We start from the raw sequence: 15,220 nt of genomic DNA on the forward strand, positions 1-15,220 counted from the left end.
AGGACGCTCACGTGTAGGAAGTGCGTTGACGGTTGGTTATTTATAGAAAGCTCATTAAACCATAATTTGTAGCATGATTAATCTTCCGACCGATCGGGCTGTTACGCGTCCGAGTAAGATGCGCGTACATTAAACGAAAATATTATTAGCACAGCGCTTGATCGGGTGAAATCCGGAGTTTGCTAAATTCTCCAGCCACATTTTCTGCGATCTATTAGAGCGAATTATTGCACGCTTCTTCCCGGCTGCTGTGCTATTTAAACCCCGAGCAGCAAAACATGAGCATTTGCGTCGCGATCAACAGTCATTAGCCGTGGCTGGAACACCGTAAAGCGGGAAAACCAATGTTTTCACACCGCGCCGTCGCAAAGGGTAAGGTGAGAAGGTTTCTCCGGCCCGGCCCCTGTCAAGCGAGAAGCACTGCGACGCGTGTCATCCCCGTCCACGTACGAACCAGCCTTGCCAGCACGGGTCGGGTGACGTTAATTAGCATTTTGATCGACGTTTTCCTGCCCGTGCGACTTATACAACGGGCGGGAACAGAAAGGGATTAGTTTCTCCGTTGGGGTGGAATCTTGGAAAAGGAACCCAACAGTCCGGAACTGGTCGAAGGAGCAATACTGAGGCACTACTAACGCATGCAACACTACACCCCGGGAAGGGACTTCAATTGCACTTTGGGTTCACTTTTCTTACTCCGTACTCCACTGTACGGTGTATAATTAATATTGACTGCTGGGTACGAAACTGAAGGAAAAAAAAACAACGCACGAGGATTAAAGTTTCAATTTATTGCACAATCTTTTTACGTGGCTCCGCCCGTGCGAGAACTCTTCAGTTGGACATGACATTCGTGGAAACCCGAAATTGCCTGCAAAACAGATAATCAAACCAGATCACAGCCCGAGTGTTGCTTCGACAACAATTTGGTCCGGTTGGTGTGTAATTTAAGAACACGGGAATCGGGAATGGCTGTAATGTTGCTGTCCAACGGACAGGGTCGATTGGGGTTGCTCGATCCTTTTTTTCGTTTCGCGATGGTGAGCAACCGTGTCAAACACTGTACTTAACTGTAATGGATCGCCACCGGTGTACAATGGCGCACAATGGGCACCTAAATTGTGCCTGGTTGATTTTGCTCTGCAGATATATTAAGAGAAGAGTTCTTCAATATTTTTTACCAGCTTTTCTCATTTTTAAATACAAATTACTGAAATGCAGAGTTAGCAAAAACTTACTGAAATTTTGATTCTTTTGAAGCAACATTCTATGCTTTTTCCTCTAAATTTTGAAAGCAAAATTAGTTCCAGGAAGCCATAAACGGCCGACCAAGTCTTCTACAGGTTGTTCAACAAGAAAAGGACATGTATATTTAATTAAGAAACTCAGTTCTCAGAGGTCCTCAAAGCTCAGCAAACAAGGAAGATTTTCAAATTATTTTCTTCAATGCTGGCTGGCTGGTTTCACGATCCCTGAAGCAGATTTCCGCGAGAGGGCGCTAATAGTTCGTAAACAGCTAGGCACTAGACCCCGACCTATGTTGAGCAGGTTATTGCGATTTAAATTACACTGACCTGTGCCCACTGTGCGATGGTACGCACACTTAACGTACGCTGTCCTCGTCAGGAGAAAATTTAACCTCAACAAACCCGCGTAATTCCCTGCACAACGTTAAATCACACTCGCATAATAACAATCATTTCTTAGTATTTTCCTCCGGCATTTCGTACCCGGTGCGGGACAAACAAATTACCAGACAATCGGCCAATCGGCGGAGTTTAAATTGTGGTGGTAATTCAAACTAAAATTATTCATCCACCTAAAAATAAATAATCTCGTGGCGAAATGATACAGTAAATTACGAACGCCACGGTATAAAAACTAGGTCCGAATGGGACAACAGCTAGCAGTAAAGGTGTACTATCATCAAGCTCAATAACAGACATTGGGACGGAGGATACTTAACCGGACAATTAGCGCCACCTTATCGATATGAAGTTTATCAGCGTTGGTATCGCCGTGCTCCTTCTGGTGGCTATTGCCAGTGTTAGCTGTATGCTGGATGGGAAGGAAAAACCGAACCATCCTAGGCTAGTGGCTCCTACGAAGATGGAATCAACGACAGCCAAACCGTGCCCGTGCGCACGTACCTACAAGCCTGTGTGTGCTAGCGATGGCCATACGTACAACAACGCATGCTCGTTTAGATGCGCCAAACAGCTGAACCGTGCCCTGCACGTAAAAAGCGAAGGACGGTGTGGTGAGGTAAAGGCGTAAGCGTTTAAAAATGGAAATAAATTATTGATAATATTGCAATAACTCAATCATTTCGTTTTTTGGATAATTTCATTATAATATTCTCTAATTTTGATCTGTGACACAAGCAGACACACGCAGTATAAAAAGACCCACCATCGTCCTGAGGTCCTTCTTAGTGTCTGCCGAAAAATGCGCTTCCAATTCTTCAACTGTCTGATGTTGTTGATCGTACCGTTCCTTGAAGTTGTCCTGTCTTGCAGCGTTGGATGCTTCCCACCAGAGCTTTGCTGCTGCACGATGAGACACCGGCCAGTGTGTGGCAATAATAACCGAACGTACCACAACTATTGTGTCCTGCGCTGTTTGTGACTAACGCGTGTCAAAAACCTTCGGATGGAGCATCGATGGGAGTGCGGTACGACACCGAGCGACTGGGAGGAGCGTGAGATGGCAACGGTCATGATGCCCAATACCGAAAACATACCTCCTGCGTCACTTGGAGTGTTTAACGAAACCGTAGAACGATGGGAAATTTACGCACATTTAGACTAGCGAACTTCAGTGGGAGACAGAGAGAGATTTTGCTTGGAAATTTACAGTGGTACACATCCGACATGGGACACTGGTATGGCAGGCGTAAAGGAGAAAGTGATCGTGAAATGGCGCTAGTTGTTGTAGTCAAGAAAATGGGATCAAAATTCAAATAAAATAGAAGCAGTAGTACCTCATAAGCAAAACTATGTCTTTCCGGCTCAAGTTGAAGCTCATAATGCTGACAGTTTACAGAGCCTAAGAGTGACAGCTGATCAACAAAGCTACATACATCGCTTCGAACCTGTGATGCCTTGTAGTGTTTGAGCGTTATATCTAATTGAAGGCATTATAACTTAGTATGACACGTTATTATAACTAATCCGTCCCAAAATGAATATCCCTTGCACGGCTCGCATTGTGACACAAAGGCCGTAAAATCCAGATTTGATTTGGCGTCACGGTCTGCGATGTCACTAATCTGTTTACCGCCGGCTGTATGACTCTACTTTGAGCTAATTTCATTTTAATTTTCTCGATTTTCTCTTATTGCCTACAGCTATAAAAAAGGACCTAGTGAACAGTATTGCCTCTAGTGTATGGAAAATGCGCTTCCGATTGTCCGACAGTCTGGTGGCATTGATCACGTTGTTCGCCGCGCTCGTACTGTCCTGCAAAGTTGGGCACTTTCCACAGCAGCTTTGCTGCTGCACGATGCGCTACAAACCGGTGTGTGGCAATAATAATCGAACGTACCACAACTATTGTGTGCTGCGTTGTGTGCGATTGAAGCACAACAAAACGATACAGATGGAGCATCGGTGGGAGTGTGGAACATTACCGAGCGAATGGGAGGAACTCGAGGCGGCCGCCGAACCGGTGGCTTCAGACGTAAATATACCGTTTGCATCGCTCGGAGCATTCAACGATACTGCAGAGCGATGGGAAAAGTACGCAAATTTAGACTACTAAAAGGGAAGGGTTAGAACATTTGCACTTGTAAATATACATAGTTGTTCCCGTTTAAAGTGGGACACGTAGTAATTGAGCCAATACGGGATAATATTTAGTTTAAAAAGAAAAAAAAACCAATTAGATGACAATATCATTCTTGCAAAACTATCCTTAAGACCCTCGACGAATAAATGGATAAGAAATAATTTAACACCAATAAGCCCACGATCACTGAGATAGATAAGAATTCCTCAGAGCAAAGTTAAGCCATGTCTTCTTAGGCTTCAAAAATGTTTTGTCAACCACTGAATTCATAACCTGAAAAACTTTTTCCAAATGCCAAGCTGTCCTACATTCAACGCGATCAACTGTACTTATTGAAAGCGAACCATTTAAGATTGGACTGTAATTTGGGACGAGCCAATTTATCGGTCAATCCTCAAACGGCCGTGTCTCTATCATTAGATTCACTTTATTTCAGCTTCCGTTAAACGCCGCACGGCGGTGAGAATGGGGTTTGGGCCCGCAACCTTGCCGCGGGATGGACCCAACAATCGATAACATGTAATTATGTGTCCGTTTTTTCTCGCTCTTTCTCTCTCAGCGACTTCATCGCGATTGATCATTAGCCGAGGTTTGGAGCGAAGCAAAAAAAAAACACGGTTCATCCTTACCGGACTTTCCGCCGCCACCGACTGTGGTGATACACCTGACGAAAGAGCGCGTCTTCTAATCGGTTCATTTCTTAGGATTATCTTCTGTCCGGCTCCCCGATGGCTCGTGGCGGATATCAACGGGTCTTGCAAAGGCACCAAAAAAAAAAACGCTTGTCGGCATGCTGCAAAAGAAACAATTCCATACCGTTCCCAGCCCAAAAAAACTTCCGCCAATTTCTGATCAGAGGTGTCACACGCCATTGGTATGCCATTAAGCAAAACTGAGTAACACCTTCGAAGGACAGCAAAACATAACACCCGCCAAAGCGAAACCGATTTGCATCGTCTCGATACGCGATCATGTCGGGCAGGGATAAAGTATGAACTTAACAGCTCTCTGCTGTCGGCCAAGAAGCGATGACAATAAGTTGACAAATTGACCACCGTTGAAATCTTTTCACTCCCAAGAAAGACTTTATCGCGCAAGCATCAGGCAGCTGCGTTTCCTGGCCCAAACTTTTTGCTGGTGTGAGATACCTTTTTGGTGGAGGATTTTTTGAAACTTTAATAAATGTGACACAAAATGCGTTCACCGGTCCGGTATGGTTGGCATTATTTGTCGATTGCTCCACCCTCTGCCTGCTCTGTGCTGTTTGGCACCCAGCGTTACGATAAATACCCGAAATATCGCGTCGTAAATATGGGTGTTAGAATCGTTATCATCTACTTATGCCTGTTAAAAACCGGAGCTTCACTAACGATGATGAGACCGTCTGTACGCATTTAAACGATACATTTGGAAACCTCGAGCCGGAGCTCCACCACCAACTGCTGCTGCTGTTTCGAACATACTTAGTGAAACATTTTATTGGCGGACGTACCTTCCAGGTGTAGGACCAGGAACAAAAAAAAAGAAACCTATTTGAACCACAATACAAACCAACCTTGAAAATGGTCGCTAATAACGGGTGATCAACACAACTTCGGTAAAAATTTTTCACCGGTCCCCGTGCTGACTTTACATATTAATATGGGCTCGCGTACAGGATTGTCCGCTTTTGGGGTTTTGTTCCCCTGATCGGTTTACGATGCGCCCCACTGTGGTAGCGCGATGCCTTTATTAATTTACAGTATTATCAAGGAATCTTTTTTTTTTGCAAGTTAGAGTAAGATATATTAATCTTTAAAGTAAAACAGGTAACCCAGCATATGAAACTCGAAGATAAGCTGACGATTGATAAGCGCTCGATAAATAGTTGTGCCACGCGCATTGCCAACGCATTAATAACGCTTGCTAACTATTAATAACGCTGGACGCTAAAAAAAGGTTCCTTTACGATAGGCGATCATAAATTGCTGTCTAGTCCATTGTTGGGAAACAATTTTATCGGATTAGGCACGAGAGATTTCACCATGTTACGCTAGTTCATTATACCCTCTGCTAATGAGCGGAAATTACTGTTGATGTTTTTTTGAGGATGAAGGCTTTGCTAGACTTAGAGCAATATTCATTTTTAATATTGTAAGTTATTTGATGCGCAGCGCATGTAAGCCACTATAATTTCGTTTTAATTCCACGTTAAAATTGTGTTTCAAATTTAACACTAAACGCAGGCTTTAATATGGATGTTTATTCGTTTGCTAAATGACGTTTCGTTTAAGAGCGCCATCTTATACAACATGAGAAAACGCCCTAAATGGAGCGCCTGTATCCTTTCTAATGTAACTCAAAACCACAACCAAATTACTTTGTACCCAAAAATTGATTCCCGCTCCGTTGAGAAACGGCAAGAAAGTGAAACAAGTAAAGCAATAAACGTATATAATCCCCGCATTTAAAAAGGGAAGCAACGCAAATAAACATAAATTTAATTAGGTGTTTAATTTACAACCCTCTCCCAACTCGCGAGGCTCGCGCATCCGATCGAGCACACAGGGGAGCTTTCGTCTCAGATTTTCCCCGTGTTTCAGTCGGTACGTAACGATCACTGACGACCATACAGGGGCATACGAAGTCCCGAGAGTGCGTCCAGTTTCCTTCTCTTGCTTCATGCTTGAAATTGGAGTTAATGGTAACACAGCAGCAACAACAACAAAAAAAAAGGCACACCGACACCACACCGGCATCAGAAGAAGGAAACTTGTCACTAGTGGTCATCCCAAAACCTGGCCGCCGCCAAACTCCACCTTGAAGTGTAAACACGCTAGGGTGTAGGATGGAAAGTGAGTGACGCGCAGGTTGCCCCGCAATGGCGTCGCAAAATGTATCGCAAGAGACGAAGCAAATCAGCGCTGGCCGATGTTGATGGGAAACGTTCCCGGCGTGTCGAGTGCGCGCGTAGCATAAACGAGCATAAATCGAATTGCAATTGGAAAACGTGTATCCATCCCTCCGCCACGATCGCGCCAAGATGGATGGGAACCGGTGAGATGGGCGGCGGTATTTGTCTTTTTGTCCGTTTGTCCAGAGCTTGCTTTCGCTCAGCGCGTGTAGTACACCTCGTGGGGAAGGGATGCGAGGTCAAGGTTTCAACACCGGTTGCTTGCTTTTCCTTTTGCTTCCTCCCGTTCGGTCCGTTCTGTCCGACCCGTGTACGATCGCTGTATTGCAATTTCGTACTCGAAAGCTAAACCACAACACGGCACACCAGCCACCAATTGCTGGCTGGACGGAACCAAAGCGAAGATGATCATCCTTAAATGTATGGCGAAAAAAAAAGATTCAAAAAACTACGCCAAATAAGATAAAAATACAGTAACAACACAAAACCTTTATGGTGGGTGCGAGATTTAAGAAAAAGAAGATCGAGAAACACAATACACAGGAACGAACGGACAGGACAGGACAGGACGGGCGGAACGTAACGTGCTCGGAAGGCGACAAAATGTCGTACATAAATAAATTATTTTAAATAAAATCAATTCAATTCAATTGCCGGTGACGGATACACATGTCCTTATCTTTATCCCGGGCCAGGGCGGGAGAAAAAAGGTCATCGTCAGTTTGGACCGTTGGGGGTTTTGCTGGGCGAGGATCGCGACCGAGAGGGATTAGCGTTGCTAGCGGTGGGATAACAATGGCACTATGGACAATAATCATTTCCCTTTGCATTGCATCGGAAGGGAATTGCTAGGGAAGAATATTTTTAATGGAAGGTACTTGAAAATGGTTACGAAAAACGAACAAATAATATTATTTTTAGTTGAAAAATTTTAATTTGAGGATTTTAAAAGCAAAAAGTTAAAAGCAAATTGATAGCTGAAGCGCTTTGCAGGGTTTCGGTCTACCCGTAAGTACCTTGAACACAGACCTCAAATTCTGACTGTAGATGTTTGAAAAACTGTACATGATTTTTTTGTTATTCATTGAGGACGCCTAAGACATCAAATTTAAAATTCTCAAAAATTATATTCCTGACACCATGCGACTAAGTTTTATCGATGAACACTTATCGTGACAATAATCAGCTAGTTATGCAGTGTGTAATATGTTGATACAGTAGAGCATTGTTAATGTATTTATTAAAATTCAGAGAGCAATTTTTGCTCATTTCAAATTATTTTTCAACTAACTTTCATTAGACTGAGCCCGTATTTTATTGATTTTTTTTAAATATTTTCCCAAGAAAAATAATTGTGTTTCGTTTTTCAACAAGCTTCCTTTGAATAATACTCTTAATTGTAACAATTTAACAGGTGTAAACATGAACCTTAATACTAGTCAACAAGCAAGCTGCTTTACTTGCTGTTACATTATAATACATCTTATAAAATTCATAATACTTCTGCCTAAAATTTTCACTTCAAATGGTTTGTTTAGATTTTGATTTATTCAGAATATTTTTCGATGTGCCTTATAAAGCCTGGCGCCGCTATCGCCTTGGCCTTCGGACCGTCCAGACTTAAATAGAGAGCTTAGGTTTTATAACTTACTTCATTAAAACTGATTTATTAAACTATTATTAAGGTTCCCCGGAAATAAATCCATTTTTCTTTATTTCATTTTGTCCGAAACGATTCATCGAGCCAACAGTGTTGATCTCCTTCTGGTAACGATCCTTATGATCAATACTAAACAATCCTCACAAACACACGCACCACACAAAAAAAGATCCACTTCGCTCTCTTCCCCATAAGCCAGACGATCGAATAAAAAGGTAGCCTCATCGGTCTCTCGCTACTCACTGCCTTCATTACACCGTTTCCAGCGTTTAATCCTTTTTTCCTTTTCCGTTCTATTTTTCACACAGCATCTTTACAGGCCTTACCCTGTGCCCCGTGTTTTTCGGCTCTCGATCGATCTTTTCGCCTTTTGACCGTGTTTTTGTTTGTTTGCTGCTAGCTATGTTGTCGCCGTTCGCAAACGGGCAGCAACGAAGTAAAAACCGTCCCGACGTTGTGTTACTTCAATTAGCAGCAAAAACACTAGCGATCGATGTAGAAGAAATCAGATCATTTGTGTTGCAAAGGGAACGCTAACGAGAGTGCACGAGGAACAACAGCAAACCGACCATCGTTAACCGAGCATAAGGTGGAGAAGATCTCGTGGCGGCCATTTTATACCGCCGTACGAGCCTCACACCGTAACATTGTTTCGCAGGCAATGGCTGGTGGCTGCGTGTTAATGCAATAGCACCGTGAAATCGTAAGATGGCAGAGGAATGGAAAGAAAAACCCCCGCAACAACACACACATCTGCATTTAATTTAACGATAACTGGTCCCCTCCGCATCAAATCACCCGGAAGGCGTTGGAAACGATCAATTTGTGTAGCGCAAATTAGAAGAAAAAAAAAGTGCATGTCGATAATTTTCACCACCACCTAATGAACGTCCAGTATCCAGTAGTTTGAAGCTGCAGCTGCAAAGATTATTAGTAGAGAAGCATGCGAGCTTCACCATGCCAGAAGAAAGATGGCGGTAAACGTGCGTGCTCGCTGCGTGCCTCACAGGGTAATCGTAGCCGAGAAAATTATGATCAAGCGGGTACGCAATACGCAAAGGACTGGTTTTCTCCGCCTGGCTTTCCATCGTGTAGGGGCATTGCGTTGAAGTGTGTACATGGTAATTAAAATCGATCACTTCGAGCAGCCAGCCCAACTACACAGCTGCCCTTATTTATTGGCCGCCTGTATCGGACAAGACGTGAGTGCATCGGTGAAGGATCGGTAATGCAGAGAAGTACAGTGGAGATGCATTGGATAAGCATCAGATTGGAGCGGGACGAATATCCGGCCAGATATCACCTATTGGAAGTAGGCATTGCAGATAATGAATCGATTGGAAGATCGATACGAAGATTGAGGTTATGATCGAGAATGCATCAGAAAGTATCGTTGAGTCGCGACGCATGTTTACAAACTTGTTTTAGGTTGGATGTTTCGTCCTCTTGCTCAATAATCTTCTTGTATCAGATTCCCCAGCACAAAGAACGAACATTCCAAAACGATCCTTCCTATCTGGAAAATCTTCCTAAGACGAGAGTCCCATCAACACATACTTTATTTGGTGCGTCCCTGGCACAAAAAAGGCACCGCACCATCGTCGTGGAAGGTACACACTTTGACACTTTGAAAGCGGGCGGTGTTTGCGTGCCAAAAAATGTGTCACTCAATTCCCCATGGAACGCGCGCCCGCTCGGCAGACTGAAAAATGCATTCAATTTACGCGGTCTCGCATCTTGATATGCAACGGTGGCAAACGGTGCGTCTGTGCGGGCTGTGTGCACAGAATTCATTCCACTAACCAACCAACCAACCAACCAGCTCACCCTTGGCATAAGCAAAATCGGCGAAACACATGCGACAAAGAGGACACCGCGTTTTTTTCCTGTGCGAAAGGTGTGAACATATTTTTTTCGTTTGTCTCGAGAACATCCCAGAACACAGAAATGCAATAAATGGAGTTTTTTTTTTTTGCTCCATTGCTCAAGCCAGAATAGAATGTATTGCAACACAAGTAGTGGAAAAGTAGAAAACGAAAAATTGATCGCGCTTTGCACATTTTGTCACACGTTGTAAAGTTGAAAATCCACGTAGACAAACATGGCGGTGCACAAAAATCATTTGAAGGACACATTTTTGGATAATTGTTCCGGTGCTGTTTTACACGCCATTTGCCCGTGTTCACACTTGATTGGTATTTCTGTGATGCGATTTTTTGTTATTTCGCTGTAAATTGTTTCTAACATGTGGAATCTGGAGTGGACGATTGTGACAGAAACGGCAACTTGACCGATTCGGAGTTTGGTCAACGATTCCTTCCACGGAAATGACATTATTTCTGGTATCTACGCGATAAAAACAAAAGGAGATCATAAACGAACAGTCACGTAAATCAACAACGCCCTCTGCTGCAATTTAAGGGCACTATAGCTGATCTTCAAATGTCAAAACTCGCCGCAGTCACCATAAACGTGCTACTAAAGTGTGAAGACTACGATCACTTAATCGACTTAGAAAGAAGACCACCTAGTAGACTGCTGATAGAGTACTCTATATGAATTAAGACTCAAGTCTTATTTTTTGTTTATAATATTGGTTCTTGGAGAAGTCTGGTTCTTCAGAGGTGATCGCCCTACATTAGTAGTAACTCAGCAAAATATTAATTCATTCCGATAAGTTTAGTAAAATATGCGGACATCCGTACATAAACTATTTGAAAAGGTCTTTGACGTCTTAAAACAACTTTAGACATCGTCTTTTGGTGAAATCAAAGTTTGTCGCACGAGCTTAGCGTATTAAGAACCGGCTAGGCTATATTTGCATGATCTATCCCTCTACCCGATCTTTCCGGGAACAACAGATAGGCACCACAAAGCACTCGACTCGGTCACATTTCCCAACCCGCCATTCATTGCTTCTCAGAAATAACCGCATTGGATTTCTTCTCGCACCGATCTTTTGGTAAAATTTCGTCGAAAGATCAACACTGATAATGAGCCGGCCGAAGCGTCGACAGTTTACCTTGCCAAACAACTGACCTGTAATAGGAAGCTTCCCATGATCGTTAAAAGAAATCCCATCCCCATACGACAAATCCCATACGTCCGGGTGCGCAGTAGACTTAACATTTTATGTCTTCCATTCGTGGAGCCTTCCCAACCGTCAAAACCATATCAGGTGAGACAGACGTGCGATACAGACAACCCGTTTTTGGGAGGCGTTTGGATAAAGCTTGGACAGCCATAGAATCAACGCTCGTTCGAGAACATTATCAAGATTTCACCACAAGAATCCGCGAAACGTTAAACGGGTGCAATTGAGGGATTTTTACGCCGGAAGGTGGCAAAGATCGGAGCCGTCCGCTCTTAAATTAATCGATCTGACCAAAACAACAACCTGACGCACCTTCTTATTTATTCGCTTTCGCGCGCCGCGCTTGTTCTACTTTTTAAAAGCTTTTCCTTGTAAAAGGTTGACTGAACGCACCGAGAGATCGGCAAGATGCTGTGATATTTCACCGTGGTGCTGCCCATTCCGAGGATTGAAAGATGATTAAGTACCCGGCTGTTGGGAACAAGGAGACAGGCGGTTGCTTTCCGCAAAGATCGATTGAGATTCAACATTATCTACATCAGATAAGTGGATACGCAAGCCGATGCGCAATTAAAATGGTTTGTCTCGCTGGAAAAGAAGCCTGCAGTTGACACACACACAGGATGGGATTTTTTGATTTCGCCGGTGCAAAAATAAGGCATCAAGTTAACAGTCCTCGGTATGATCAAGTGTATAGCGGTGAGAAAATTTGATCACTCAACAGTACACAACACCGGCGATAGCATCGTGAGTGAGTGACGGTGATGATGGGAAGTAATCAACTTGTCATTAAATATGACATTTATTAATTGGTAGCCATCATCGAGAAAGTGATCTTTGGGATCGTTTTTTGTTGTTGAGTTTCATATTAAATTTCCTTCGCGCGTAGCGTTGAGAGCGGGTAGATGGAACATGTTTTAATTCCCCTTTATGATTGCTCCACTTTTGATAGCCGTTTAAAAAATTACGATATGAAAATTTACTGCAAAAATGCAGCGAATCATTCGATTTCCTGCTCCATACTGAACGATGTATCCAATAAACATACCACAATTTAACATCGGGCCCTAGGAATACCCCGGTGGAACAGAGAAAGAGGTATCGATTTCTCACACGGTAGGCCTTTGGGTCAAATCCTATCCGATTCCGTTCTTCCCAATGCACTTTTAAATGACTTTCTGAAGTTGATAAAATGGCATACCCCAACTTCTTGAGGTTGTTGTAAAGCTAAAGCCAAGGAAGAAGAGAATTTCCATTTGAGTCAGCCAGCCCCCCATTCCTTGAATATCTCAAACCGTTTTCTCTCGCTGCATGTAATCGCAATAAACAACGTACCCCGGTTGTGGTGGAGGCCTCCTTCTCTACCGCTGCTACAAAGGCTACTAATAGCCAGACGGTGGCCATAAGAATGACAAAAGCGCAGCATAGAATGGCGCATAAATTTCCCGCTGGGCCACCCCCCCCCCCCCCCCTCTCTGCGAGAGATACGATCCATCGGCAAAGAGCATTCCGATTCCATTCATTCAAGGTTCGCTTTGTTTGAGATTCCTTCACCACTTCTCTCGGACTCTCCTCCTAACTCTTCCCAGTAGTTGAGGCGGAATTTCGCTTTTTCGTATGCCTCATGACAAGCTCACCAGTTTTATAAGCTATTTAATTTAACTTTATTTCTTCAAAATTCATTGCTTTATTCTAATTTGCGTTCAGGCGAAATGAAAACAAGCGACTCCTAACCTCACAAACCTTTGTTTTTGTGATGTTTTTTTTTTTCGGGATTATTCCTTCATTTTTAAGACCTTGTTATCGTTGTGCGCTGTATTGGTCAATAAAAAAGCATCAAGGAAACAAACGAGCCCCATTTTCTTACTCACTCGTGCCAAATATTTTTTATGCCTCACCGTGGATGTTTATGAGTGCCATTAGCATAGACCAACCAGCCAACTGGCCGGTATGCCGAGACTGACTGTCAGTTCAATTTCGCTCTCGCACAACACCTCCACGGAAATAGAGACAACAAGCTGCCCCGTTCTTGAAACAATCCACTATTGCGGATGCAAATTTGGAGCCCAAAGCAAAACGGGTGACCACTCCTTCCAATGAAGCTGCCTCTACCTATGATACGGTATGATTAATGCAGACTAAATGGTAAACTTTTTCTGCTCGCCAAAATGAGTAAAAAAAAAAAAATCCTCCACACAGCTGTGTGTTTGTGGGCCAAACCTTCTCCCGAAGGTAATAAAGGCTAGGTTCCAACCCTCTCAACCCTGTTGCTGCTGGTGGATCACTTTGGGTGACCGGTTTTGGGTTTATGATTGCTTCAATTAAATTCATCGTAATTTAACCTCGCTCCACACGCTCCATCATCCCCCTGTGTGTCGTTGATGTTTGAACTAACATTTATGAAGTCGTAAAGTGGAAATCAAATCGTAATAATTGATAATAAAACAGCGAAACCTTCTGCATAAAATATGATCTACCGGTTTCACCGGTGCGCGGGGACCTAGAATATCGGTCGCGTTTGTGAGGCTCATGAAAAAGGACACGCTTTAAATTCGTTTCGCGTGGTGCTTCATGCCAGTCATCTCTAGCCATGATAACTTCGCGGGTGTCTGAAAACTGATTTTGCAAAGCAGCAATTTCATTGTGACGATCGATGCGCGAGATGGGAAGATGTATTTGCATATGAATCGTTCATGAAAGCATAAGTGGGCTGGCAAGGTTAGAATACGAATAGTTCTCAAGGAGTATTTTTTGGTTTAAATCATCTTTAATGGTTTTTCTTCTTAAATTCTCGCTGACGATGCTTGACAAATGCTAGAGCTGGTGGTCTAGCATGTTTCCAACACCAATGATGACTCAGAACAAAAAAATCATCTCAATTTTTGCTAAAGTGAACTTGTGGTCAGTTTTGCTTAGATGAAACGAAATACTGCCTACGAAAGTATATTGTAAACTATTTTTTGGAGAGAAAATAATTCGATGAGGCAATGAGGGCTTCTTGAAGAGATACTTCCTTTTCAAGATTTGATTCTGCTTTACTTGAAGACATTCTTTGTCAATATGCCTTAGTAGAATTTTTAAGCTATTTCTGGATAGAAAAATGAAACCTTTTTTGGTATTCTAGCCTTGACCGAACTTAAATATTTTGGCAAAGTATGGTCTGATCGGAAGACAAGGTACCAGCTTTCCGGAGGCTCTGACAGTAAAAGGCCCGCCCCGAAAGCAGAGTATCTTGGAGGGACAGAGGAGTTCTTCTACCTTGGTATGATCATAGCGTAGAATATCAACATAAGCACCGAAATCTGAAGGCGCATTGTTCAGAGGAATGGCGTCCCACTTCAGAGGAGAGACCCACTATGAACTCCACAGACTCCTGCGATCCTGAAGACTACAACAAAGAGTCCTGGTAGACGGGCACGAGTCTTCACTAGCTAAGCTGTTTGGCGGCTCTGATATCCTGACAGTGGCCACTATTGGAAGGATTCAATGGTTGGGGCACGTGATGCTGAACTCATACCCTACAAGGCCCACAATCCCCACTAGTTGCAGTTTGTTACTCGGACCGGTGTCACACAAAATCACGCGTCAATCACAACGATTGAGACGCCCGATCTCCCTACAGGGGATTTATCCACATCAAGTACAGCTCAAGGCTTCAAGAGAGCTTCTTTTACCAGCCTATTTGCATATAAGGACATTAATCGCATTAAAAAGCTCGCAATGAGCAATAGTAATTTCCTCTACACATTTATTTACACGACCCAGCATGCTAATTACTGTGAGC

At 43.3% G+C, this 15,220-nt stretch overlaps 2 protein-coding genes across 2 annotated transcripts in view; one reads left to right on the top strand and one right to left on the bottom strand.

The window, feature by feature from the left end:
• LOC118510850 (bone morphogenetic protein receptor type-1B) overlaps positions 1-15,220 on the bottom strand; it is a 122,672-nt gene that overhangs the window by 85,521 nt on the left and 21,931 nt on the right. The window lies entirely within an intron of this gene.
• LOC118510859 (extracellular protease inhibitor 10-like) lies at positions 3,419-5,049 on the top strand. The gene is made up of 2 exons (XM_036053192.1): positions 3,419-3,740; positions 4,349-5,049. The coding sequence occupies exons 1-2, from the start codon at positions 3,505-3,507 to the stop codon at positions 4,371-4,373; spliced, it is 261 nt and encodes an 86-aa protein (XP_035909085.1). The 5' UTR covers positions 3,419-3,504; the 3' UTR covers positions 4,374-5,049.

The sequence above is a fragment of the Anopheles stephensi genome, chromosome 3, assembly GCF_013141755.1.
Source record: "Anopheles stephensi strain Indian chromosome 3, UCI_ANSTEP_V1.0, whole genome shotgun sequence".
Taxonomy (NCBI): Eukaryota; Metazoa; Arthropoda; class Insecta; order Diptera; family Culicidae; genus Anopheles; species Anopheles stephensi.